This window comes from Nothoprocta perdicaria, unplaced genomic scaffold (assembly GCF_003342845.1).
Source record: "Nothoprocta perdicaria isolate Ctin4 unplaced genomic scaffold, notPer1 scaffold_16, whole genome shotgun sequence".
NCBI classification, from domain to species: domain Eukaryota; kingdom Metazoa; phylum Chordata; class Aves; order Tinamiformes; family Tinamidae; genus Nothoprocta; species Nothoprocta perdicaria.
The window spans coordinates 4,858,439-4,880,028 of NW_020454760.1; the positions used below are offsets into that span (position 1 = coordinate 4,858,439).

Sequence of the window (21,590 nt, forward strand, 5' to 3'; positions counted from 1 at the left end):
AAAATATTTTGTTATCATTTTTTTCAGTTTTGCGATAATGTCAGTTGACAACCTGCAGTTACCATCAGACATTGACTTGAGTAATTCAAGCTAAGCGAGATCACCGTATTACTGCTATTTGAAAACTGAAAAAAAAATTTAGCTGAAAAATTAGTCCCTTTATCACAAATTTTTAAGTTTAAGAACATAAATCTAAAACATTGTAAGTGATATGATGCACTGGAGTCTATTATTAGTCTGTGGCTAAGGTCAGTGCATGCTAAGCTAGTCTTAGACCGTGTTTTTAGACTTACTAGTGTAAAGGTTTTTTTCAGACTGCATAACTCTCATCTCGGGAAATGTACTTATTTTGGGTTGATGATTATCAAAGATCCTTTGAAAGAAATATGCAAAGTTCTTGCAAATAAATGTTTCAAACAATGCTGAGATTCAATTATAAATGAAATAAGTTCTTTCTCACTTGAATAATAATAGCATTTAGTTTGATATACAAATGAAGCATAGTGATTATTAAAAAAAAATATCTTGGTGAGGACTTAATGCCTTTTCTTCCCCAGATAAAAAGCGTGTATGCTAGCATACATAAGGAATCTGTGAGGCTGCTTTTGCAGGTTTGCAGTGTCCCCTATAGAGGATGCAATTATGCTACTGTATGCTGAGGGTGAGCAGGCATATCTTGCAGACAGACATGACTTTGCATTCGTTACAGCTTGGTCAGTAATATAAATAGCTTTTGAGTTGTGAATGAGTAAGTATATGCTGCTCTGCTCACCTTTATCTGTATTTTCCTTTTCAATATGTCCATGCTATCAGTACCTTTGTGGGGGAATTCTGAATTCTTAGCATTTTTACTTAATTTTCTAATAAAATAGCCAAGTACTGTATGTAGATTTTATTTTCTGTGATGCACATGTTTCTATTCAAATAATAATGACAATCTACCATATAAGGAAGATTTCTTGTTTATATTCATTATATTAAAATTAAGAATTTAGAACTTTTAGAATATACTTTATATGTGTTTCTTTAGAATAAGTATATTTCTGAAGATTTTCTCATCAAGCTGAATATATCCTAGTCTCATATCTTACCTTCTTCATGTGTCCTTGCTGAAAGTCATGATATTATACACTGCTAAGGATTCAGGATGTTTTTCTTGCTTAAGTATTTTTTTCTCTGCTTTTTTTCTGTCTGTGTGTGTGTGTGTAAAGAAAGTTGATCTGAGGTCCATGGTAGAAAACTTTAGTTTTATGGAAAACATAGGTAAGGAATTGCTTATTGGGTCCTTCATGTGTTTTAGAACTATACAAGTAAAGCTTCATCTGATTATTCCAGTTCATGTAGAAATGAGACAGATGGAATTTATGTTTGGAAACTTTGGTTTCTGTTGAATGCTTTTGGAAGTAAGTTTAACCAAGGATGATGTAGCTGTAGAAGAGTCTGTACTGATGGAACTGCCTGTCAAGGTGTGATGGAAGACTTCTGTGGAATCTGTCCATGACGGTTCTGGAAGAGTGCAGTCCTGACGTACCCAGTTACTTCTCAGTATCTTGAAGGATGCTCAGGTTACATGTGTGTAAGAACTTCATGAGTGCCTGTGACCTGAGTTCTTTAATTGAGCTGGTCATCTAATCAACTCATTGTTTTGACTCTTGCACTCTTGCTAAAATAGTTTGTTTCCACTGCAGTTCCTTTATACATATTAAAAAAAAGAGAGAGAGAGAGAGAACTTGAAAGGCTCATGTTAAAAACAGGTAAGGATGTACTAATACTGAAAGTGGAGGAGTCAGAGTATATCATTCAGCGGTATCTGGTGAGATGTTACAAGAGTAACAAGCCAAAGTAAACTTTTCTTCCTAGTATTTTTATATTTATGTATATCTTTCAACTGATTTTTACTGGTTATTGATCTAAAAAACATTTCTGTTGAACTGCAGAATAGTCTTAGATAAATGTCTCTTTTATTTGGAGCTTGCCATCTTGCTCTTGCATTTTTAGTAGCACGTAAGTTGCTAAAATGGAAAATTTCATTCCATATAATTGTAAATTGGGCGTCTTTAGCCTTTATGATGAGAATTTGGGCAAATATATATTTTATAAGATGTGAAACTCAGTGATATGTTTTCTCATTTTACTAGAGGAGAAACTCATATCTCTTTTCTATTAGAGAAGTCCTAGTATTCCCCTCTAAAGGAATCTGAGAGAGATGGGCTTTTTTAGCATATCTTCTGTTATTCGTGTGTAAATTTATTTGAATTCAGCAAAGTGATTAGCCTTTGAAATAGGCTTAAAAGTCCACCATGGGTGTGGATGAACTTTTGTAATTAACTGAGGATGCTGTATTATTCTGGATGGACAGCCCAAAGGCTGGTTTCAGTAAGTGGGTGCTTCAGTCCAGGGCATCAAGAACCTGGGATTTATTTTCATGCAGTAGTCATCTTTGTTGCTATGGTGCAAAACAAGTGGTAAAATGCCCAGTTATTCTTTTGTGTTTTGTTTTCAGTCACAGTCTGATTTTCAAATGTGTTGGAATTTAGGGCTCAATTTTGAGGCTTGAGGAGAAAAGTCCTTTTCTAGAGGAGCTGTGAGGTGTGGGATCAAACTGTGGTGTTTAAGAGTTAACTGAGTGGAGAGGAAAAGGGGTTTGGTGGTATGGAGTGAGTTAAGAAGACAAATGAGATATAGAGCCTGTCAAAGGGAACTAGAATCTCCTGAGCAAGGAAGCCTGACATTGAGGGGTTCAAATGAAACAAGGAACCAAGGGTAAAGAGGAGACAGGTTGATGTCATCAAGCTTGAGGAATGAGGACAACGTAAGGAATAGTAATGCATATATGCTCCTTAACTGGTCTAAAATGAATCTCAGCATCCCAGGCTTCTCACCTGCTCGTTTGGCTAGCAGAAGTCAGGTACTTGGTGAATGTCTGTGTGCAGAATAACAACCTGAACCAGTTGTCTGTTTTGACTTGCATGATAAGGGGCCGCTGCAGTGCAGCTATACGGCTGTGCAGTACAATCAAATCACTTAAGTGAAATGTTCACAGGCAATCAGACTTTTTCTTTGTGTGTGTGTGTGTGTGATCAGGTATGGTATGCAAATCTGATTTGCAGCTGCAAGTAAAGCCCATGGACACAATTCTTTGAATACATAAATAGGCAAAAAATACAAGGGAACTCTGGAAGGCCAAGTTTAACTGTGCTAAAATAAAATATATATTTTTAAATTCTTAATCTACAGCGTTCTTTATTCCATTGTGAAGGTGAAAGACGTAATACTGCACTTCTCTTGGATGCTGTAAAAACAAATGAATGCATTCCTGTATATTGTGAAGGCTACCATAGAAAAGTACCGTCTAAAAATGAAATCATACTTTTTATCGGGGATTTTGACTAATGCGTAGTGAGATAAGATATTCTTAGAGCAATGAACAGTATAGGACATTGACTGATCTGTCAGCCACATTCCCTTCCTTGATGCTAAGGAAGAAACTGGTGCTTTCTGGGACTAAACCACAGTAAATTCTGCTCACATCAAAGAGCTGGACTAAGTTGCATGGAAAGTATTACTTCTAATACTACTTAAATTTGGGATATTTTCTTTTGCAAACTGAAGCTAATTTTCTTTTGTATCTCGTAAATAAATAACATAGTACTTGAAAACTTATTGGGATAGGAGGATTACATTTTGCTTATTAATGTTGAGAAATAAAAGCCTAGAAGGTTTATTAGGTGTGCAGAACTTACTACCCGTCTACATCTTATTTTACTGTTGGTGCTGAAAAATTAATATTCTTACTGTAGTTCTGCTTGTGCTCCAGAAAGACTGTCTTCAAAAGCATTTTTAGAAACTGTGAAAGAATTAATGTCGATTTGAAATACTGAACAATTTTAGAATACAATAGATATGACAGAAGACTGTACCCAACAGTGTCATAAACCTAAGTCAAAAGTGTTTGAAAAGGATCGGTATCTTACAAAGCTGATTTTCACTCTGTTTAGAAACTTTCCTTCTTCCCGTATCTTAATGGAACACACAGGATAGAGAGAAGAATAATGTGAACAAACAAAGGAAAACTGAGTGTTGAAATTATTCTTCTTACCTCATGAACACATCTGTGTCACATCTGTGCTAATGTAACCAATAGCTTTTCCAAGGGAACTGCCATATTAAATGTAATGTTGTTCAAGCTGTGTAGAAAGCTCCCAGTAATAGTAGCAGTTTATTGCAACCTTACTGTGGACGTGGCAATTCCAACACTCATTTTGGGAGTTTGTCATGAAGGCTGCTTTAATTTTGGCTTTGGGTGTAGTCCTTGCATTATTTTAGAAATCCACGAGCCATTTGGTTGCATCCAGCTAGTGATTCATTATCCCTGCATGAGATTTGAAAGTGTCAATTAAGCAAACGTCGCCAGGGAGGGCAGTGAAGGGCAGAATCCTACACTGTCTGTTCTGGTTTCTAGTGTAGCAATCAGATCTTTGCCAACTTCTATGGCGACACAAAGTAACATGGGGAGAGGGGAAGACGCCTGTGGTTAAGCAAATGAAAGAACTGTCTCCTTTGAGGAAATGTAGTATTTCCTCAGTGAATGTATCTCCCTTTCCTAGATTTCAAAGGTAGAACTATTTCTCTATAATACTATGCTTCCTCAGTTATTTTACATACCAACATATTATTTAGAAAAGTAATGATATTTTAATTTTCCTTAGGTTAAATTTATTATTTTTTTATTTAGATTTTTTTTTCAGTCATGGAGCTACATATATAGTAAACTCCTGTGCATTGTTTGCACACCCAAATTGAACTGCATTAACAATATGATCTCAAGAAAGTAGGAAGATTTCCACAGGAAAATTTGACATTTGGATATACCTCTTTTCGTGTGTTTTTAATATGAACTCTGCACCAGAATAATTATCACCTTTCACTTTTAAAATAGCACTGTGACAGTTTAAAATACAATGCAGTGCCAGTTTCACAAACCTTGAGCAGTCATGAGGTTTGTCCTGTAAAATTTGCAGAGCTAGCACAGGGAAACAGCAGTAGAGCAGGAGGAAGCACGGAGCGGCTGCCGACGTTTCTCCCTTGTGTGTGCCGGACAGGAGCTTCCCAGGCTGCTGCAGGTGGAGGAGTTGTAACAGGGGCACAGAAAGTCTCCGTGAGCTAATGTAGACACGGCTTAAGAATCATTAACTAAATCCCTGTTTCTTTCCGTGGAAGCTTCCCCCAAAGTCACGTGACTTCGTGTATATACAAGATAAATACCTATCAGTGCAAACATATGGTGAAGTCTGTCCATGTTGTTGCTTATCTGGGGAGAGTGCAACGGGGCTGTGGCCTTTCAAGCAAAGCCTATTGGTGAGGGAGTTTCTATGTGAGTTTTCTTAAAGAAGCACTTCCTTTTTCATCATAACCCCGTGTGGGAGAGCATACTGAACATTACCCTCTGAGGCTACAGACCAGAAGATTTACATAATTCTGCTTCTATGGAAAGAAAGGAAATGCTGATACGACGTTATGTTATGACTGTAGGCCGTTTATATACTTGTACTATGGAAAGATAGTTTCCTGGGGTTTGAGATGCATTTCTCAGAGAAGCATGTTTTTGAGGATGACTTCCCTGGAAGTGTTGTTGCTGCTCATGAAAGAGTTCCTTCTGGAATCTTGGTGAGTTTGGTGTGTTTATTGCTAAGTATGGGTATATCATTCATTGAAGTTATCATTAAAATAGCTAACCATCTATTGCCTAGGCTTAATACTATGTGGAAAACTTTAATTAGGTGTTTAGCAGACTTGCTTCATTTCCCATTTTTGTTTTTGACTGCTATGTAGAGTGCTAGGAGCAATCTCAAACCACACCTGAATCTTTACTAGAGAGGAAAGATCTCTCTGGAGGAGTTTGGCTGGTTGGTTTTGATTGTTTTTGAAAAGTAGATCTGGTGCTACAGTGGTCTTGTCTTATACATATTATTTTTTTTCCCCTCTAGTATTCCTCCAGTGCGAAATCTTCTGCTTAAGTAAACTTCTTTTCTCATAAATACATACACATGCAAATATAGGCAAGAAAAGATAAATTGAGGAAGTTCATGGCCATACTTGATTTTTGTTTTGTCTTGATCTCTCAAAACAAATGTAACCTCACCGTTTACATTATGTGGTTTTAATATTCTAAATAGAATTTAGATTGAAATGAATATATTACTACTCTGTTTTAAGCTCAGATATATGTTTAATTTTTTTTTTCACAGTGATGGTTGAAATTCATGCTGACTAAAACTGTTTCACTGTAGTGCAAAAACATTTGCTAGCTTGGCCCTGATAATGGGCACCTTTTTCTAATATTGATGAGCCAGGCATTTGCAGTGATCAGTGTGAGGCACTGCTGTAAATTACTGGAAGCTAGATGAAGTTAGAAGGGTTCACCTCTCTCATGTCGGCTTTTAGAATGAAAAAAAGAAAATAGTTATTTTTACTAAAGCAGTGATCCAAATGCACAGAAAATTAAAGCTTGTGGGCAGCCTTTTAGCTGTTGTGTATCTGCGTAGTCCCAAACAACATAAAATAAATGATTCAGGAAAACACCTCAGTTTTGTAGTGGCAGAAAGTAATGTCTTTGCTTGGTATTACTTGGATAAAATCTGTCTACAAAACCTCTGTCTCAAGGTATGCAAACATGAGCATGAGTGCCTAGTTTTGAAAATTTAATTTACCTGTTGTGTAGAATGCTATACACTTAATCTGAGCTGTAGTACTGTTTAATTGTTGCTTCTGAAAGTCTGTTCCTCATCTGGTGGCATGAGGAATCAACCAATACACAAGTTTTTTAGACTGATTTGAGTATTTTATAGGTGAAGACACACGATTTTACTTTTGCTTTGAATGCTAAAGTAAGCATGTTTTTCCTTATTCTGTATTTATTTTTATATTCTCAAGGAAATAAAACAAGTTATCACTTTCTGTCTTTTGCTATGTAATGGCTTCTTGCCAGAAAAGAATCTTTCTTTACATGCGTTTTCCTCCTTCCCACTTACAGTGGCATTTATCTTGTATTAATATTTCATCTTGTAAACAGGAAAGTATTGCTTAAACATTAAAAATCAATCTCTCTAGTGCATTACAAGGCCCAAACCTTTTGGGGCACTGTGTTTTCTTAGCTATTGCTTGGCCTTTTGATTTGTTGTCCAAGAAGAATAAATAGTACCGAGTTAACTTCAGCTTCTACCCAGAATTCTGAAATTTGACTGCATCAGGCAATGTGTATGCTCTGAGTATCAAAATAAATGAAATGTAAAGGCCAAATAGCATTGGCTTAACTGGTCTTTTCCATCAGACTTGAGCAGAACTGAATTGCAGAACTGGAAACTGTTTTTAGGACCTAGTAGAGGGTTATGAAGGGAATTTTTTCTAGTTTTTTTTTTCTTTGCTATTTAATGTGTGATGTGAGGTTTTTCTATCACATCTGCAAGAGTTAACACAATGATATGTTACATTGCTGCTATCTATAGACAAATTAAGCACTGCTCACTTAAGCTTTTGAAAAATTTGCAATAAAACTTAAAGCAAAATCTGAACTTTAAAATCTCCTAGCTGCGTTTCTTTTGATGTTTGAGTTGAATGTAACATCTTGTCTTTCTCAAAAATATATTGATATTTTTAATCAACCATTTGCTTCATTTGCTTGCAGATCTTTGGACTTTCTTACATAGCAAATGTTTATCACACAAACGGAACCTTTATATCGAAGGCCGCTATAAATTAATAGTACAACAAAAAATAAAAATAAAAACTAAATACAACAAAAGTATACAACCAAGTACAACAAAAAATAAAAGCTAAAAATAAAATTATTGTCTACTTGGTAGACAATAATATAAATTAATGTCTCATTTGGAATTTTATTTACTGACAATGTACAAGACAATGTTAGCTGTGAAAAGTCTTGGTTTTGATACGTAATAGGTCAAAGGTCCATAATTTTTACTACACAGAGGTTATATTATTTGTGTACAATTATAAAAGTGGTTTTGCTGTGAACTAGACAAATATAATTGAGCTCTAGTAAAGAAATAACTTTTCTTACAGGAAGAGTACACACACGCACACACCAGATTAATATTTTGAGTCCTGTGAGTGTTTTGGGTCGTTTGCTGTGGTCAGGAAAGGTCAGTTACCATGTCTGTGAGGAAATGTAAGGTATTTATCAACTGAGTTCAGTTCTTAGCTGATGGTGTCATATTCTGATCTCTTAAATACTTGCTACTCAAATGATGAAATGTCTTGCTAATGTTCACTTTTTCTAGTCCTGTAAACTGAAGTGAAATAAGAACAGAAATTTCCTTAAGAATTCCTACTTCTGAGTGTGCCAGTGTTTCTTCTAACAATTTTAGTCTTCTTGGTTTTTGAAACCAACTTTTTAATGTAAATCAATATGTCAGTGTACAAGAGGAGTAATTGTTTAAACTGTAAAACAGTGATACTGTTGCTTTTCTGTCTTGCATTACAAGTCCATGTGATGCAGAAAATAATAGCTCACTTGTCAAAATGAGGGTGTTCGTTCCCTGCTACAGCTTTTTCTTTCAGCTATCTGATGTTCGACATGTTCATCTTTGTGAACTGATCTTATTTACTACAAAACCCTGGGCAAGCTTCTGCCAGCTGTACCAGTGAACTAAAACCAGTTCATTAAAGGAGTGTGAGGATGAAGGGGTGAAGTGGGACCTCTGCTTTTTGTCAGGAGCGCGCCACTGTTTCTACTCAAAACGTCTCTGTTGGCCAGCAGTCAACTTTGTAGTTGTGCATGAAACTGCTTAGAGATTAAACCTAATTTTATTACCTGCCAATCAGTGTTGATAGGGAATCTGTTCAGCTGATCTAATTTGTTGCTCTTTGATAGCCTGTGCCTTTTTTTTTTCATCAACCAGTAGCAAAGCTCTTGCAGAAAAAATCTCCAATGTGTTAACTAGCATAGTAGTTCTCTGAATAGCTTAAAAATAGGCAAGCCCATATCTTACCTTTAAAATGTTGTGGTGAGGGGGGACCTTTCTTTTTTTTTCAAAATCCAATTATGATTGGGTATTATATAGTAAGCTTGAGAAGCTTGAAGTTACTTGCAGAGCTGGCCCAAATCTCTGAAAACTGCTCTTAATCTCCTGCGTGTTTACAATTACATTGTCACCGTTAGATGCTACAAAACCCAAACTCCTGAATGAACGAATGCAGTGCCTTCTGTGCTTTGAAGGCTCACCTGAAAAAAACGGTGTGGGGACCTGGATAATGAAATCAGCCTTCCATCGAATTTGAAACACTCTTTAGAGTACAATAGAAATAAACTAGTATATTGTACTAGTATACAGAGTACAATAGAAATATACTAGTAATAAACTTACTAGTATGTAAGCTTATTTGTAGAAGTATTATACTAAAATAAATTTTTTACTATTTAAAACCAGGTAAAAGTTCAGTGTTAGTTATTTTGCTTGACTGCAGTGGCTCATCATTCTTGCAGATAATATCCTGAACTTCAGAGGTGTGGAGTTGCTGGAGTACATTGGGAAGGAGGCTTTTGATGGGACCATAGCAGGAGGGAGGGCTGCACCTTCAGCATGCCAGGGTACTTCCCGTTAGAGCACCTTCCCTGGTTTCCTTCCACTTTCTTTTAAAGCACAGATGTTTTGAGAAATCTTTTGTCTTTGTCTGTTCTTGTCAGTCACAGTTCACACTATTCTTAGTGTGAAATGACTAAGTCATTCAGAATGCCAGTCTAGTATTTTAATGGTTTAGGCAGAGTATTCAGGAAGCTCTTGTGTGGGTTCTTTATCTTTGCATTTCTCGCTCAGTTCCAGTGTGTGACTATAGCATAATCTTCCTTCTCTTGAATTCTCTACCCTCTCATCTAATATGGACTTCTTCACCTGGATTCCTGTTGTTCTGGTTGATTTTTCTGCTGATAGAGTATGAACAACAGCAGAAACTGTAAAAATTTGTTTTCACTTTACTGAAACTTTGTGAAACCTGTGGAAAGTAGATAGTGGGTAAGATAGTTCTTTACATTTAAAATAATGCATCACATGAGTGAGTATGCTTGACTAGGACTTCCTTTTCACATATGAAAATGTGGTATTGAAAAGTCGTGCTATTTTTTTCGTTGTCGTTTCTGTAGAAGGAGCAGTGGTGATTGGCTGTCGGCTCACACCGTTCACTGCTGGCTTCCGCAAGGTCCTGGTTCTGCAGGTTTCACTCTGGTTTCTGTGAGCAGGCTGCACTTTAGCAGCTGTTTGAAATATGAGAATACAGCTTATTGAGGATGTGCACAGTGTAACTATAGATGATACCTATTGTAATTTTACTTTAAATCTAATGAAGAGTCCCAGTAACTTTGATTATCTGCCATCTTCTACTGCAGATAGAACTCTTGCTTGTCTGAGTTTTAACTACCAGAGATGGGTGGCAGTGCTTTTCAAGAAGGCTTTGACAAGTTCATAATTTTATGTTGCAACTGGTTTTCAGTACTTGTTGAAATACATTCAGTGGTGGTTTGCTTTACTTGAAAAGCCAAAGCATGGATTTCTTCCATATGTTGTTTTGTTTGTTTGTTTTCCTTCACATGATCTCTCGCTCATCTGGGCAGCTTGTGTCTCCTGTTAAACCTTTCGCTATTTTATTTCGCTATTTTAAATTAGAGCTGTAAAAGAAGAGTTATATGTAAAGAAATTCTAGAGAAACATTTCCTGATATTTAGATTTATTCTTTTTTCATACTGCTGTACAGGTACCTTCATTGCCAACAGAAGATCAGTTATACTAAATAATAGGCAGTGTTCAGAAAATGAATTGGTCCTTTCAGCTACCTGAGGAATTAAACATCACTTGAATCTAGGCCTTTGGGATTTAAAAATTGCATCCTTTATATTCTTGCTTGCATACAAACTCACATTTCTTTTCTAATTTTTCTTTTTCCTTTCTCTCCCACAGTCTCAGACTATGAATTACGTGGGGCAGCTTGCAGGTCAGGTGCTGGTTACTGTGAAGGAGCTGTACAAAGGCATCAATCAGGCCACCCTTTCGGGATGCATCGATGTCATTGTGGTCCGGCAGCAGGATGGTACCTTCCAGTGTTCTCCTTTCCATGTCCGCTTTGGGAAGCTTGGGGTCTTACGCTCAAAGGAAAAAGTGGTAAGTTCAGGAAGTGGGTAGAAACAGAGTTTTGAACATCACTGCATCCCTTTCCTTTCTTCTGCACTCTGCATTTATCCAGTTAGGAGACTCATAAAGTGCAAAACAGCTTCTCATATAAGCTGTGAGGAGAGAGAATTTTGGAGTCCAAAACAGAACTTCCTTTGGAAGTTTAAGAGCTGTACAAAAACATACTGCAGAAAAATGGACTTTTCATCCAGTTTTCTCCCGAAGAAAGACTAGGTCAGTGATTAGTATTTAGGCTTTTAAATAACCAGAGTAATTGAGCAAGATTCAGCCTTCAGCTGTCCTGCAGGTTTTTTTTTTTTTAATAGGTGTTAAGCCCAGAATGTCTCCTTAGAGCCTGATTCTTTCTTGGGGGCAGTAAAATAAAAGCTGCTGTAACAGACTTTTTGCCAAAAAGCAGCAGGGAAAGGAGGAGTGATGAATATACAATGGAATAAAGATTATAATTGAAGCATGATGGTGATGGGTTTATAGTTGGACTTTATGATCTTGAAGGTCTCTTCCAACCATAATGATTCTGAGATTCTATAACTAGGGCTCACAGTCGGTACTTTCCCCTCATACAAGTTATTTACTTTAAATTGTTTCTTTCAACAGATTGATATAGAAATTAACGGTGATGCTGTTGATCTTCATATGAAACTTGGTGACAATGGAGAAGCTTTCTTTGTACAAGAAACAGAAGAGGAAAATGTAAGGATTTTCTACTTCATAATAACTGTAGTGCTGTCTTGAGAGAAAAGGTGTTTAAAATGTTTAAAGATGCTTATCATAATGCCAGTATTAAAACTTTTTTGAGAGCAAGGTTTTCTGCAACAGAATCCTGCATTGCTTTCATACCCTGCTAAAGTGCTTGGTACTCTGCAGAATATTGTTGTTGGTGATAGTGAACCATCCTATTAGAACATTATTTGAAGGACTTACTGAATTTTTATTTTACTTTGCTTTAATATACTCATTCTTGTTGACTGCAATTATACGTATTGCAATGTCTTACAATAACCTTTTATCATAAGTTCTTATAACTTACAAAGTCAAGTCCATTTAATTTTGCATTTTTTTATATATAATTTTTGGTACAATTTTTCTCTGTCAGCTAGTCAGTGTTTCACTAGTGAACAATAGCTTCTCAAACTTCAAAATACTACTTGTAAAATACCGAAAAGTAATCTTGACCTCTTATGACTTGAAGCTAATGGGCCTCAAAGAAGGAAATATTAATTTCTTAATCTGGTTTCCTGGGACCTATGTAATTGCGATATTTGTTTTTGATGACCTTTGAATCTCTAGGCGTTTTTTCAGCAAGATAAAAATGAAGTTTTAAACAGAAAGTTCCAAAAGGCTTGAATGAAAATAGTTAGAAGAGAGGTAAAATATCTTGCCTCAATGAGGGAAAGGATGCAGCATGAATTCTCTTGTGCTATTAGGAAGCATTACAGGAAATCGGCTCAATAGACCTTTTAGACCTTTTCTGGGTATGGCACTACTTGTTTACTGTAGTCTGCTGTGGGGGAAGGGAGGAAGCACTCATTTTATAAGCAGTTATCATTTAAACTGAAAGGAACAAAAAAAACCTGAAGACAAGTACCATAAATGATAATGACCTTCATGAGAGAAATCATAACACGTGAGAGAGAGAGAAGACTTGGATATGTTTTAGCATACATCATGAGTAAAATGAAAACTGAAAGCAATTCTTTGTAGATGCAGACCCTGTCAGTCACAGTTGAGAGCTGACTGGTTTTACGATTATGAGGGGGTCTTTTTTATTATTATTTACCTTTTAAAAACAAAGGTGATTCTTACCATTACTTTTGTCCCTGTACAAAGTTTTAAAGATTGCACTTGCTTTTATATATTTTAATTTCTACCAAGACCTCCTTATCTATGTATAATGTGCTCTAGAAAGCTGATAGCTCATACTAAAAGTATAAAATGAATTAGCTCCAGAGCCGAAGATAGAGTTGGCATTTAGTCCCCACTGGAGGTTTTTCACTCTATTTTTCTGCCTCTGCTCAAGTGTATCCTTGTGGTCGGTTCTTGAAATCATGCTTAAATTATAGATACTAAAGCTGTCCTCATAGTCCTAAGTTGTTCAGAAAGCGTTTAAGTGGCCTGGCTTTGCTGTTTGCAGGTCTTGACGCTGCAAACCTCAATTATGCAAATCAGGCCAGTAGCAAGAAGATTTCCTTTTATGTGATACCTTGTTCTGAAAATGTATGTGAAGCTTTCTTGGGTATTTCCGTCTCTTTCACATGCTACTTTGCATTATACTTTCAGGGCTATTTTCATATGACTTTATAATGTGACTTTGCAGCCTTTTTCAGTAAATTTCTTTTGGATTTACTTCTGTTTTTTGCATTTTGTCATCTTCTAGATTATCACTAATTGTATAGAATGTTCACTTTGGAGGAACTTAGGTGCAATCATTTTTTTTGAGTTTTTTCACTCTGGAAAATTTTTGTCTACAGTACTATATAAAGTTCTGCTCCTCTTTCTCCAATTTTCTCCATCTCCTAGAGAGTGGAGCAGAAATTGATCTTTAGCTTTAAATGTCATTGAACAGTTGAATTTAATATAAAATGAATAACAATTCAGGATTTGAATACATCAAAAGTAGTATTAGTGCTTTGGCAATTCCTGATCATTGTGTCATTCCAGACTGCTGCAGTAGCTAATCTTCCTGAATTTAGTGTCTGCAGAGTAAGTGCATCCTATATTTACTGAAGGTCTACAGAAAAGGCCATGGAGGAAGGTCCTGGGGCGCAGCAAGCTAAAGGGGACCCAGCACCAGTGCAGGCATATGTATCCTGGACTGCATCAGCAGCAACAGGATGCAGGATCCCCTGCAGAGAGATGGTTATCCCAGGAAACCCAGCACTTGTTGGGCCACACCTGGAACATGGTACACAGTTCTGGTCTCCCACACTGGAGGGATTTCAGTGAAGGGCCACCAAGATGATCAGTGTTGGAGAAGACAGCTTGGGAAAAAAGGTTGCTAGTTTGTTCAGAGAGGGCTCAAGGGTGATCAGCCTGATGTCTTGCAATACCTAAAAAAATATTAGGGAGAAGAGGCAGCAGGCACAAGGAGAGAATCCCATCTGCTTATAAGAGAAAAAAAAAAACACCATGAGATCAAATAAGCACTGGAATAGTTTGCTCAGGGAAGTGGTAGAATCTACCTCACTATAAAAATTCAAGACTAAGCTTTACAGGGCTCTGGGTAATCTAATCTAAGGCCCTGCTTTCAACATCAGCTTGAACCAGATGATTTCCCTTTCAGTCTAGGCTTTTCTGTGAGTCTGTGATTCAAAACAAATAAAAAGCAGTGAATTTAATGAGTCTGGTGTGCTGAGGGATAGATAATTTCAAAACCATTCAACTGGATGGGTATTTAAGCTTTGCTGTGATGATCTAATGTGTATGTTTCCTTGAAATTTTATTAATATAAACCAATTAGTTCCTCTGTACTTTTCCTATCGCTGCTTTGGTTCCATTCTCTACATCAGTCTCTTATAGGACTGGGCCTTGGAACAGTCTCATATAAATGTAGTTGAAAAGATTAACCCATAGGCCACCCCGTATGTACATAATGAATTAGTCTATTTTTTATTTACTTCTTTCCTGTTTAGGAAAAAGTTCCTGCATATTTGGCAACTTCTCCAATACCCACTGAAGACCAGTTCTTTAAGGAGAGTGACAATCATTTGAAATCGGGTGAAAGTGAGAGGACTTGTCTGAACTCCGAAGTTCCACATGCTATGGAAGCAGAGACTGTATTCACTTCAGGTTCTGTGAAAAAGAAAAAAAGAAGAAGAAAGAAATACAAACAAGATAGCAGGAAGGAAGATCAAATCTCTTCTGCTGGAACAGAAGAGATTTTTGAAATGGAAATAAGCTCAGATGATGAGAAAGGTGCTCAGCCACTAAGGTAAACTATTAGATATTTGTGAAGTCACAGAGATTTGCTGACTACTTTCCCTGGTGTTGCTGAAACTTTGAAGAGTGACTTGTACCTCTCCTCTATGTAAACTTGTGGATGTCTTGTCATAGTGAAGCCAAGAAAAATTTCCTCAAATGCAAGCAGAAAGAAGATACGACCCAAGACTAGTTTTTAGATTCTTAATTAAATAAATTATTACAACTGTATTAACACTTCAGAAATGTCATGCTGATAACAGATAAAGGCTGCCCTGGTCTTATTGTTCGTATACTTTAGAAAAAAAAGAGAAGGCTTTTTATTTTTTTTAAAGCAGTAACTGTAGTAGAAATGCATTCTCAATAGAAGAAGAGAATTGTGATGCAAAAGGAAGATTTTAAGGCAACCGAGATATGTGCATATATACACACACTGTTACTAGACATAGCCTCAGATTTTGTAGCTTCAGAAAGGAAAAGGGAAATTAATGTTCTTCTTGGGAAGATCAGAATTTCAGCCACAGGCATAAACATAATTTCTTAACTAGTTCTGTTCTTATAAAGGGGGAAAGAGACTATTTCCTGTTCCTTCAGAAAAGCTTTTTCCAAATATTAATACAGCATTTTAAAAATGTCTTTTATAGCTATGTAAATGTTGTGTACTTACTTAGAGTGTGTATAAAATGGATAAGCATGGGAAGAAGTGATAGCAGTGTTTATGAATGTGGAAAATTCTAGAATTATTAGTATTTAGAATTATTTAGAATTAGAATTATTAGCTATTTAGAATTATTAGTAGAAGTTATGATTTCATGCACACTTACCTAGCATTAATTTTCCCATATTTTCAGTGGTCCTTAACTGCATCTGTATTTTAACCTTAGTGATCAGATTTCCCCACTGACAGATGAAATTTGGTTATATCTTTCCTTGTGTTGACAAAATTGGTGACTAATTCCCAGTGAATAAATGCCCTTTAGTGCCATGTATTTGCCATCTTGCCTCCTCCCAAATCAGAATATCGAGGATCTCTTTCTAATTGTCTTTTGGCTTGGTAACGCTGTTTGGCCCTTCTGGAAAGGACTGGACTTAGCACTGGACACGGTTTAAATAAGATGAAACTTTTATTGCTCTTAGTTAGGCTTATAAATATGCAGGATGTAAAGTCACTGCTGCTGGTGCCTAATCAAATTTTCAGAAGAGCAATGCTACCAAATAAGGAATGGAATATATATGTTCCATATTAAGATTCAGTAAACTGTCTTCCAGGTGAAAGATGTGTATGTATGATCACTGCAACTGATGCTTAGCAATAAAGAGCTGTGTAAACTAAATGGGCAATTAATAGGTAGTGTTAAAAATCTAATTTCTCTTGCGGATGGAGAAAAGAAGCATTAGTAGAAGAAGAAGGAGGGCCAGTGCAACCATTCTGTTGTTGGATTTTTTTTTCTTTCATAATAGTACATTATAATAATTTGTGTTGCTCTTTGCACTCCAATTCCATGCTTGCCTGCCTTGTCCGGTGGGCACTGTGGTGCTATAGCTCTCTTGCTTGGAAGTCAAAACTGAGAATATTCCGGAGAATAGTTATTCAAGTACTTTATCTTTTTATAGCTTTCTGAAGTTATTTATGATGCAAACATTGCTTATGCTAGTGTGTTTTATTAGTTTAGTAGTAACTCACTATGTGTCAGAATTGTAGATTTTTGAGCTCCTACGATATTTTGAATATTAACAGTAGTTTTGTTGCATGTTTTATGTTGTATGAAGATGCCTCACAAGCAGTGAATTCTTTGTATGCTTTTTTTTAGTCTTGAATTTAAGTGAATTAGCAATGCAGATAGACTTATGTAATGTCTCATGTATCTCCGCAGAGGATCCTCAAATTCATCACCAAAGGGGGAAGAACAGAAAGACACTTTGATTTATCACTCGAAGGATCATTACCCCTTATCTGATGGAGACTGGTCCCCTCTGGAGAAGTAAGTAGCTTTGTATGTGCAAGGTCATCACAAAGATTAGAGTGATCACCTACTCAAGTCCATTTTTGCTCAATTTTTCCTATGTGAAACTGTCAGACATGTTTAACTTCATCTCAACTCCTGAGTTTGCTACTTACCTGGAACTTTGTGAACTTTCTACTCTGTTCATACTGTATGTATTAACAAAATCTGTGTCTTTTCCTAGTCAAATTCACTATCAAAGAAACAAAATACAATTGATTTGCTTAGATTGAAAATGGTATGGGAAATAGGGAGATATAGTCCCAGTGATTCAGCCTCGCATAAAAGGTGATTGTCATTAAATATGAAAGTTAGAATTTGCCAGGTAAAGTAACTTCAAATAACTCTTAGATAAAGCTAGGCCCTGAACTCAAGTCAGATCTCAGTTTGCAACAGGTGATTTTGTAGTTACCAGATATCAACAGAGATACCAACAAAAGTAGCAGTTGATAGCACATTCTTTATCTGATTGCAGATAATACGCTCCCAATAAATTTTGCATTACCATGACCAGGACATGTCTGTTTACATGCTCAAGCTCTACAGCCTATACCCTTCTACTTGCGTTCCCTTGCTCAGTTTTTTCGAGGCCTGCTCTTCAGGAGTTTCCCTTTCGCCACTCCAGCATCGCTCCCTGTCTGTGCAAGCAAGTGCTCTGTCCATGGGACCTAGTACTTGAGCCTTTGCACTGTCTTTGGAAAGCATTAGCTAGATTTCGTACTACGCCCTTGCCCATGCCGTGTGTGTAATATACATACCACGAAGCCTGCTGCGCAGTACCCTGGCTCATCTAGTTTTGCTGCTTTTCAGCGTGACTGGTGCCTGCACCTCATAGTAGATGCATTCACAGTGTCTCTGAACGTTGCTGCTCAGCCTTGCACGATACCCAGTTGTTGCATTTTTCCTGCTCTGTACATAGGTGCCTGTTTGTCTGATGTAGGTAGTAGCTCAGCAGAAGAGAAGACTTTAAGCTTCAGAACATGCTTTCTGAAGTGCACATAATCTCTCTGTTTCTGAGACCACAGCCTCAGTACAGTCTGAAGGTACCAAACTATCAAGCTGGCAACCATGTCCTACCTACCTAACGGAAGGTAGAGTGAGGGGAGTTATGCCTACCCTAAGGTTATAGTGGAAAAATCTGTATAGGGTGATCAGTATGTAAGTCCCTTAATGTGATTTTAGTTTTAACCTAATTTCTCACCGTCTGAAACCCCAGCTGGGCATCTTGCCCTGTTGCTGAATAATTGAAGCTCTGTTAAGACAGAGAGAACTCTACCAACACTAGCTGCACAACAAATGCATTTTAAACACTAAAGCTCTTTTTTGTTTCGCTAGCCCTTTCTCTGAGCCAGTCTGCCCTAAAAGTGATTCAGAGCTAGAAGTTAAACCTGCTGAGAGCCTGCTTAGATCTGAATCGCACATGGAATGGACATGGGGAGGATTCCCAGAATCAACCAAGGTAAAGCTTTATATTTCGTCTGAAACTCTAGGAACTGAATTTTTGCTTATCTGAAGCTGTGACCTAGGAGATGCAGGAAATCTGCTGCTGTTACTCGTAGCAGTTCCCATGGAATGGGAAATGAGCACCCTCTTGTGGCTGACTGATAGTCAGCATTGTTGTTTTCCAAAGCCAAGTTATTCCAGAAAACAGTACTCAAAATCTGTCACTTTTAAATTTTAGTTAGTTACTAAAGAAAGCAACTGTAGCACTTCATTTCATTTATTTCTTTTAGTCAAAGTTGTAGTTCATTCCAGAGAAATAGGAGGCTTGATTAAGAAAACTTGGTATCTTTAACAGGACAGCTGATTGCATAAGCCTCTGATATTTATTTAAAGGTATTTATACCTTTTCTTGTCCTGATTTGGTTAAGTCAAAGTTTTCCTGGCACAATTTTCCTGACTGAACTTGTAAGCTAGTATGTAGCTTCCAACTCAGTAAACTACTAATTAGATGAGCTGTATTTTATGTTGCTTAAATACATTTTTAAGTACTTATCCAGTTAATTCAGACTGCTGTCAGGAATATAACTGACAAAATTGCCATAAGTACACGTTTAATGTTTAGATTGGAATAAACCAAATGATATGAGAAATGAAAGGATTGACTAGAGTTTTGTTTTTCAGATAAGCAAGAAAGAAAAACTGGAGCATCCCAGAACAGCTACCATTACCCCATCAGAGAAGACTCATTTTAGGGTCATCCTCAGCTCTGATGAAGTTGAAGATGATCATGTGGTGAAAGAGTCAGTCTGCACAGTCCTCAAACCTCAGCCAAGAACTCATCCTCTGCTTAAGCAGGTGGATGCTAAAGATTCTCTTGCTTCTGCAATCATAGAACCACAGGATTCATTACCATTAGATGCTGATCATCATTCCAGGCTGTTGTTGGATCCGTCAGCAGAAACAAAGCCACCAGCAAAAACTGATTCCCCTTCGAAAAAGAAAGGTATATAATAAAACTGTTCGTCTCTTCCTGTCATGTTATCTGCCAAATCTGAAGCAATTCTAGCAAAAATAGAACTATAGCTTTCCTATTTAAAGTATTACCTGACTGGAACTGTAGTTAAACTCTGAAAGTTATAAGTGCTATGAGTAAATCTGAGTTTTCCACAATTGTATTTCTGTTTAATGTGTCTGGATAGGTTCTTCCAGTAATCTTAATTTTGTAAAATCTACAGGGGTGCACAAGCGAAGTCATCATCAGGGGCCTGATGATATCTACCTGGATGACCTAAAGGCCTTGGAGCCTGAAGTTGCAGCACTTTACTTTCCCAAAAGGTAATTCTGAATTGAGATTCTATGGATTTTAGACTAGTATTGCTGTTGAACTTCATAAATTATTACATGTGTGATTTAAGTGTTCATACACTTAAATATCATATGGAAGATCCTTACTGAGAGATTTCTGTCTTCATAGAACTACTGGTTCTATGTAGGGAGGGGAAGGTTTAAATTATACTTCTATTATATAATCCTTTTTTTCCCATATTGCTGTTTTTTTGCACACTGATGTTTTTTGCGCACCCTGTACATCATTTCCAGCTTCTTTTTTTAAACATCAAAAGAGACAAACAAAAACCAGAAAAGTCCTCAAGATTTTCTTGTAAGGCAGTCAAGTCTAATGTTTCACATTTTTATATTTTCATGAAATGAAAACATTCTATACTCTGAAAATATTCCCCAGCAGAATAACTGTCTGGGAAGATCTTTGTAAAAATGAAAAGTGTCCAGATTCTATTGGTTTAGTTAAAATTAAGTCGTAAACTTTTACCTTATATGTAAAAGGGTGGGAAAACTGATAGAAACAGGAGAAATTAACTGTAAAAAAAATATTTTCTTACTGAATGTATTGCTATAGATTGATTAATAAATTTTTTACTAATTATCCCAAATCTCATAACTGACTGTAATCTTAAATGACAGCATGGTGTTATTATTTAAAAGGGTCTTTTGCCTTGTGTTTTTTTCAAGTACACTGCATTCTAAAAACAGAAAGCACTGTCTTCTTTCCTTCATCCTTATTGTATAGTGTTCTGATTATGATTGAGGAGCATGGTATTGTTCTGGGACAGTAGAATGTAGAGGGTCTTTCCTCCATTTAAATCCAGTTTTGTTGCAGACAAGAGCAATCTAATTAATTTAGATGACTATTAGGAGGAGGAGAACTGGATACTTTCAGTCTTACGGTATTAAGAAATATATGGGCTTTTTTTTTTAAGTCGTAAAATCGTGTAATACTTGAATCCTGCAGCAAGCTGGGTTTTTTTTTTAAGTAATTCATTGTACACTACATTCTACAGTATAAAATGTATATGTTTATTCTTAAGTGAGATACATATGGAAAACATGGATCTCTTTTCTGTAGCGATTCCGACCCAGGCTTCAGGCAGTGGCCGGAGTCCGATACCCTTTCTGGTTCCCAGTCCCCACAGTCGGTGGGAAGTGCTGCTGCTGATAGTGGCACAGAGTGCCTGTCAGATTCTGCTATGGACTTGCCTGATGTCACTCTGTCGCTCTGTGGAGGTCTCAATGAAAATGGAGAGATTTCTAAAGGTATGTAAAAAGCTCAGAATAAATGGCACTGAAGCTCAGACAAATTAGTGACTTAAATACTCTTGAGTTCCACCTAAGGAAAATTTACCTTAGAATTAGCAAACTGATTTTTCTGTATCCACCAGTAGAATAAAATAATTTGTGATATAAAATTCATAAATATTTGCCAAGCAGAGTTTTTAATGTTGCCATATTAATTTTGAAGTAAACTTGCTTAGATAAGTACAGCTCTCTTTGTGCAGGCTAGGTACTAAATGATTTCCTACCTCCTCTTAATCTCTTACGTCTTATTACTCTGATAGTTGAAGCAAATAAGTGGTGTGAGACACTCGTTGTGTCAGGAGGTAACAGGTAGGTCATATGAACCCAACTTATCTAATGCAAGAACAGCAAAAACTCTGAATACTGGGAAGATATT

The 21,590-nt window shown here is 36.7% G+C and overlaps 1 protein-coding gene and 1 long non-coding RNA gene across 4 annotated transcripts in view; one reads left to right on the forward strand and one right to left on the reverse strand.

The window, feature by feature from the left end:
• LOC112944104 (phosphatidate phosphatase LPIN2-like) overlaps positions 1 to 21,590 on the forward strand; it is a 115,961-nt gene that overhangs the window by 83,138 nt on the left and 11,233 nt on the right. For 2 of the 3 annotated variants that reach the window (XM_026035475.1, XM_026035474.1), the window contains 8 exons: positions 10,971 to 11,171; positions 11,796 to 11,891; positions 14,831 to 15,129; positions 16,991 to 17,098; positions 18,455 to 18,578; positions 19,244 to 19,565; positions 19,798 to 19,897; positions 20,985 to 21,172. In XM_026035475.1, the coding sequence (XP_025891260.1) occupies positions 10,971 to 11,171; positions 11,796 to 11,891; positions 14,831 to 15,129; positions 16,991 to 17,098; positions 18,455 to 18,578; positions 19,244 to 19,565; positions 19,798 to 19,897; positions 20,985 to 21,172 (1,438 nt within the window). Of the gene's footprint in view, positions 1 to 5,306; positions 5,668 to 10,970; positions 11,172 to 11,795; positions 11,892 to 14,830; positions 15,130 to 16,990; positions 17,099 to 18,454; positions 18,579 to 19,243; positions 19,566 to 19,797; positions 19,898 to 20,984; positions 21,173 to 21,590 lie in introns of those variants that run through there. The other variant, XM_026035473.1, reaches the window with a different exon arrangement.
• On the reverse strand, positions 1,118 to 5,077 carry LOC112944106. Its single transcript, XR_003248712.1, has 3 exons — positions 4,984 to 5,077; positions 4,100 to 4,372; positions 1,118 to 1,691 (listed from the first exon to the last, which is right to left on the reverse strand). It is a non-coding gene; the product is annotated as an uncharacterized LOC112944106 (long non-coding RNA).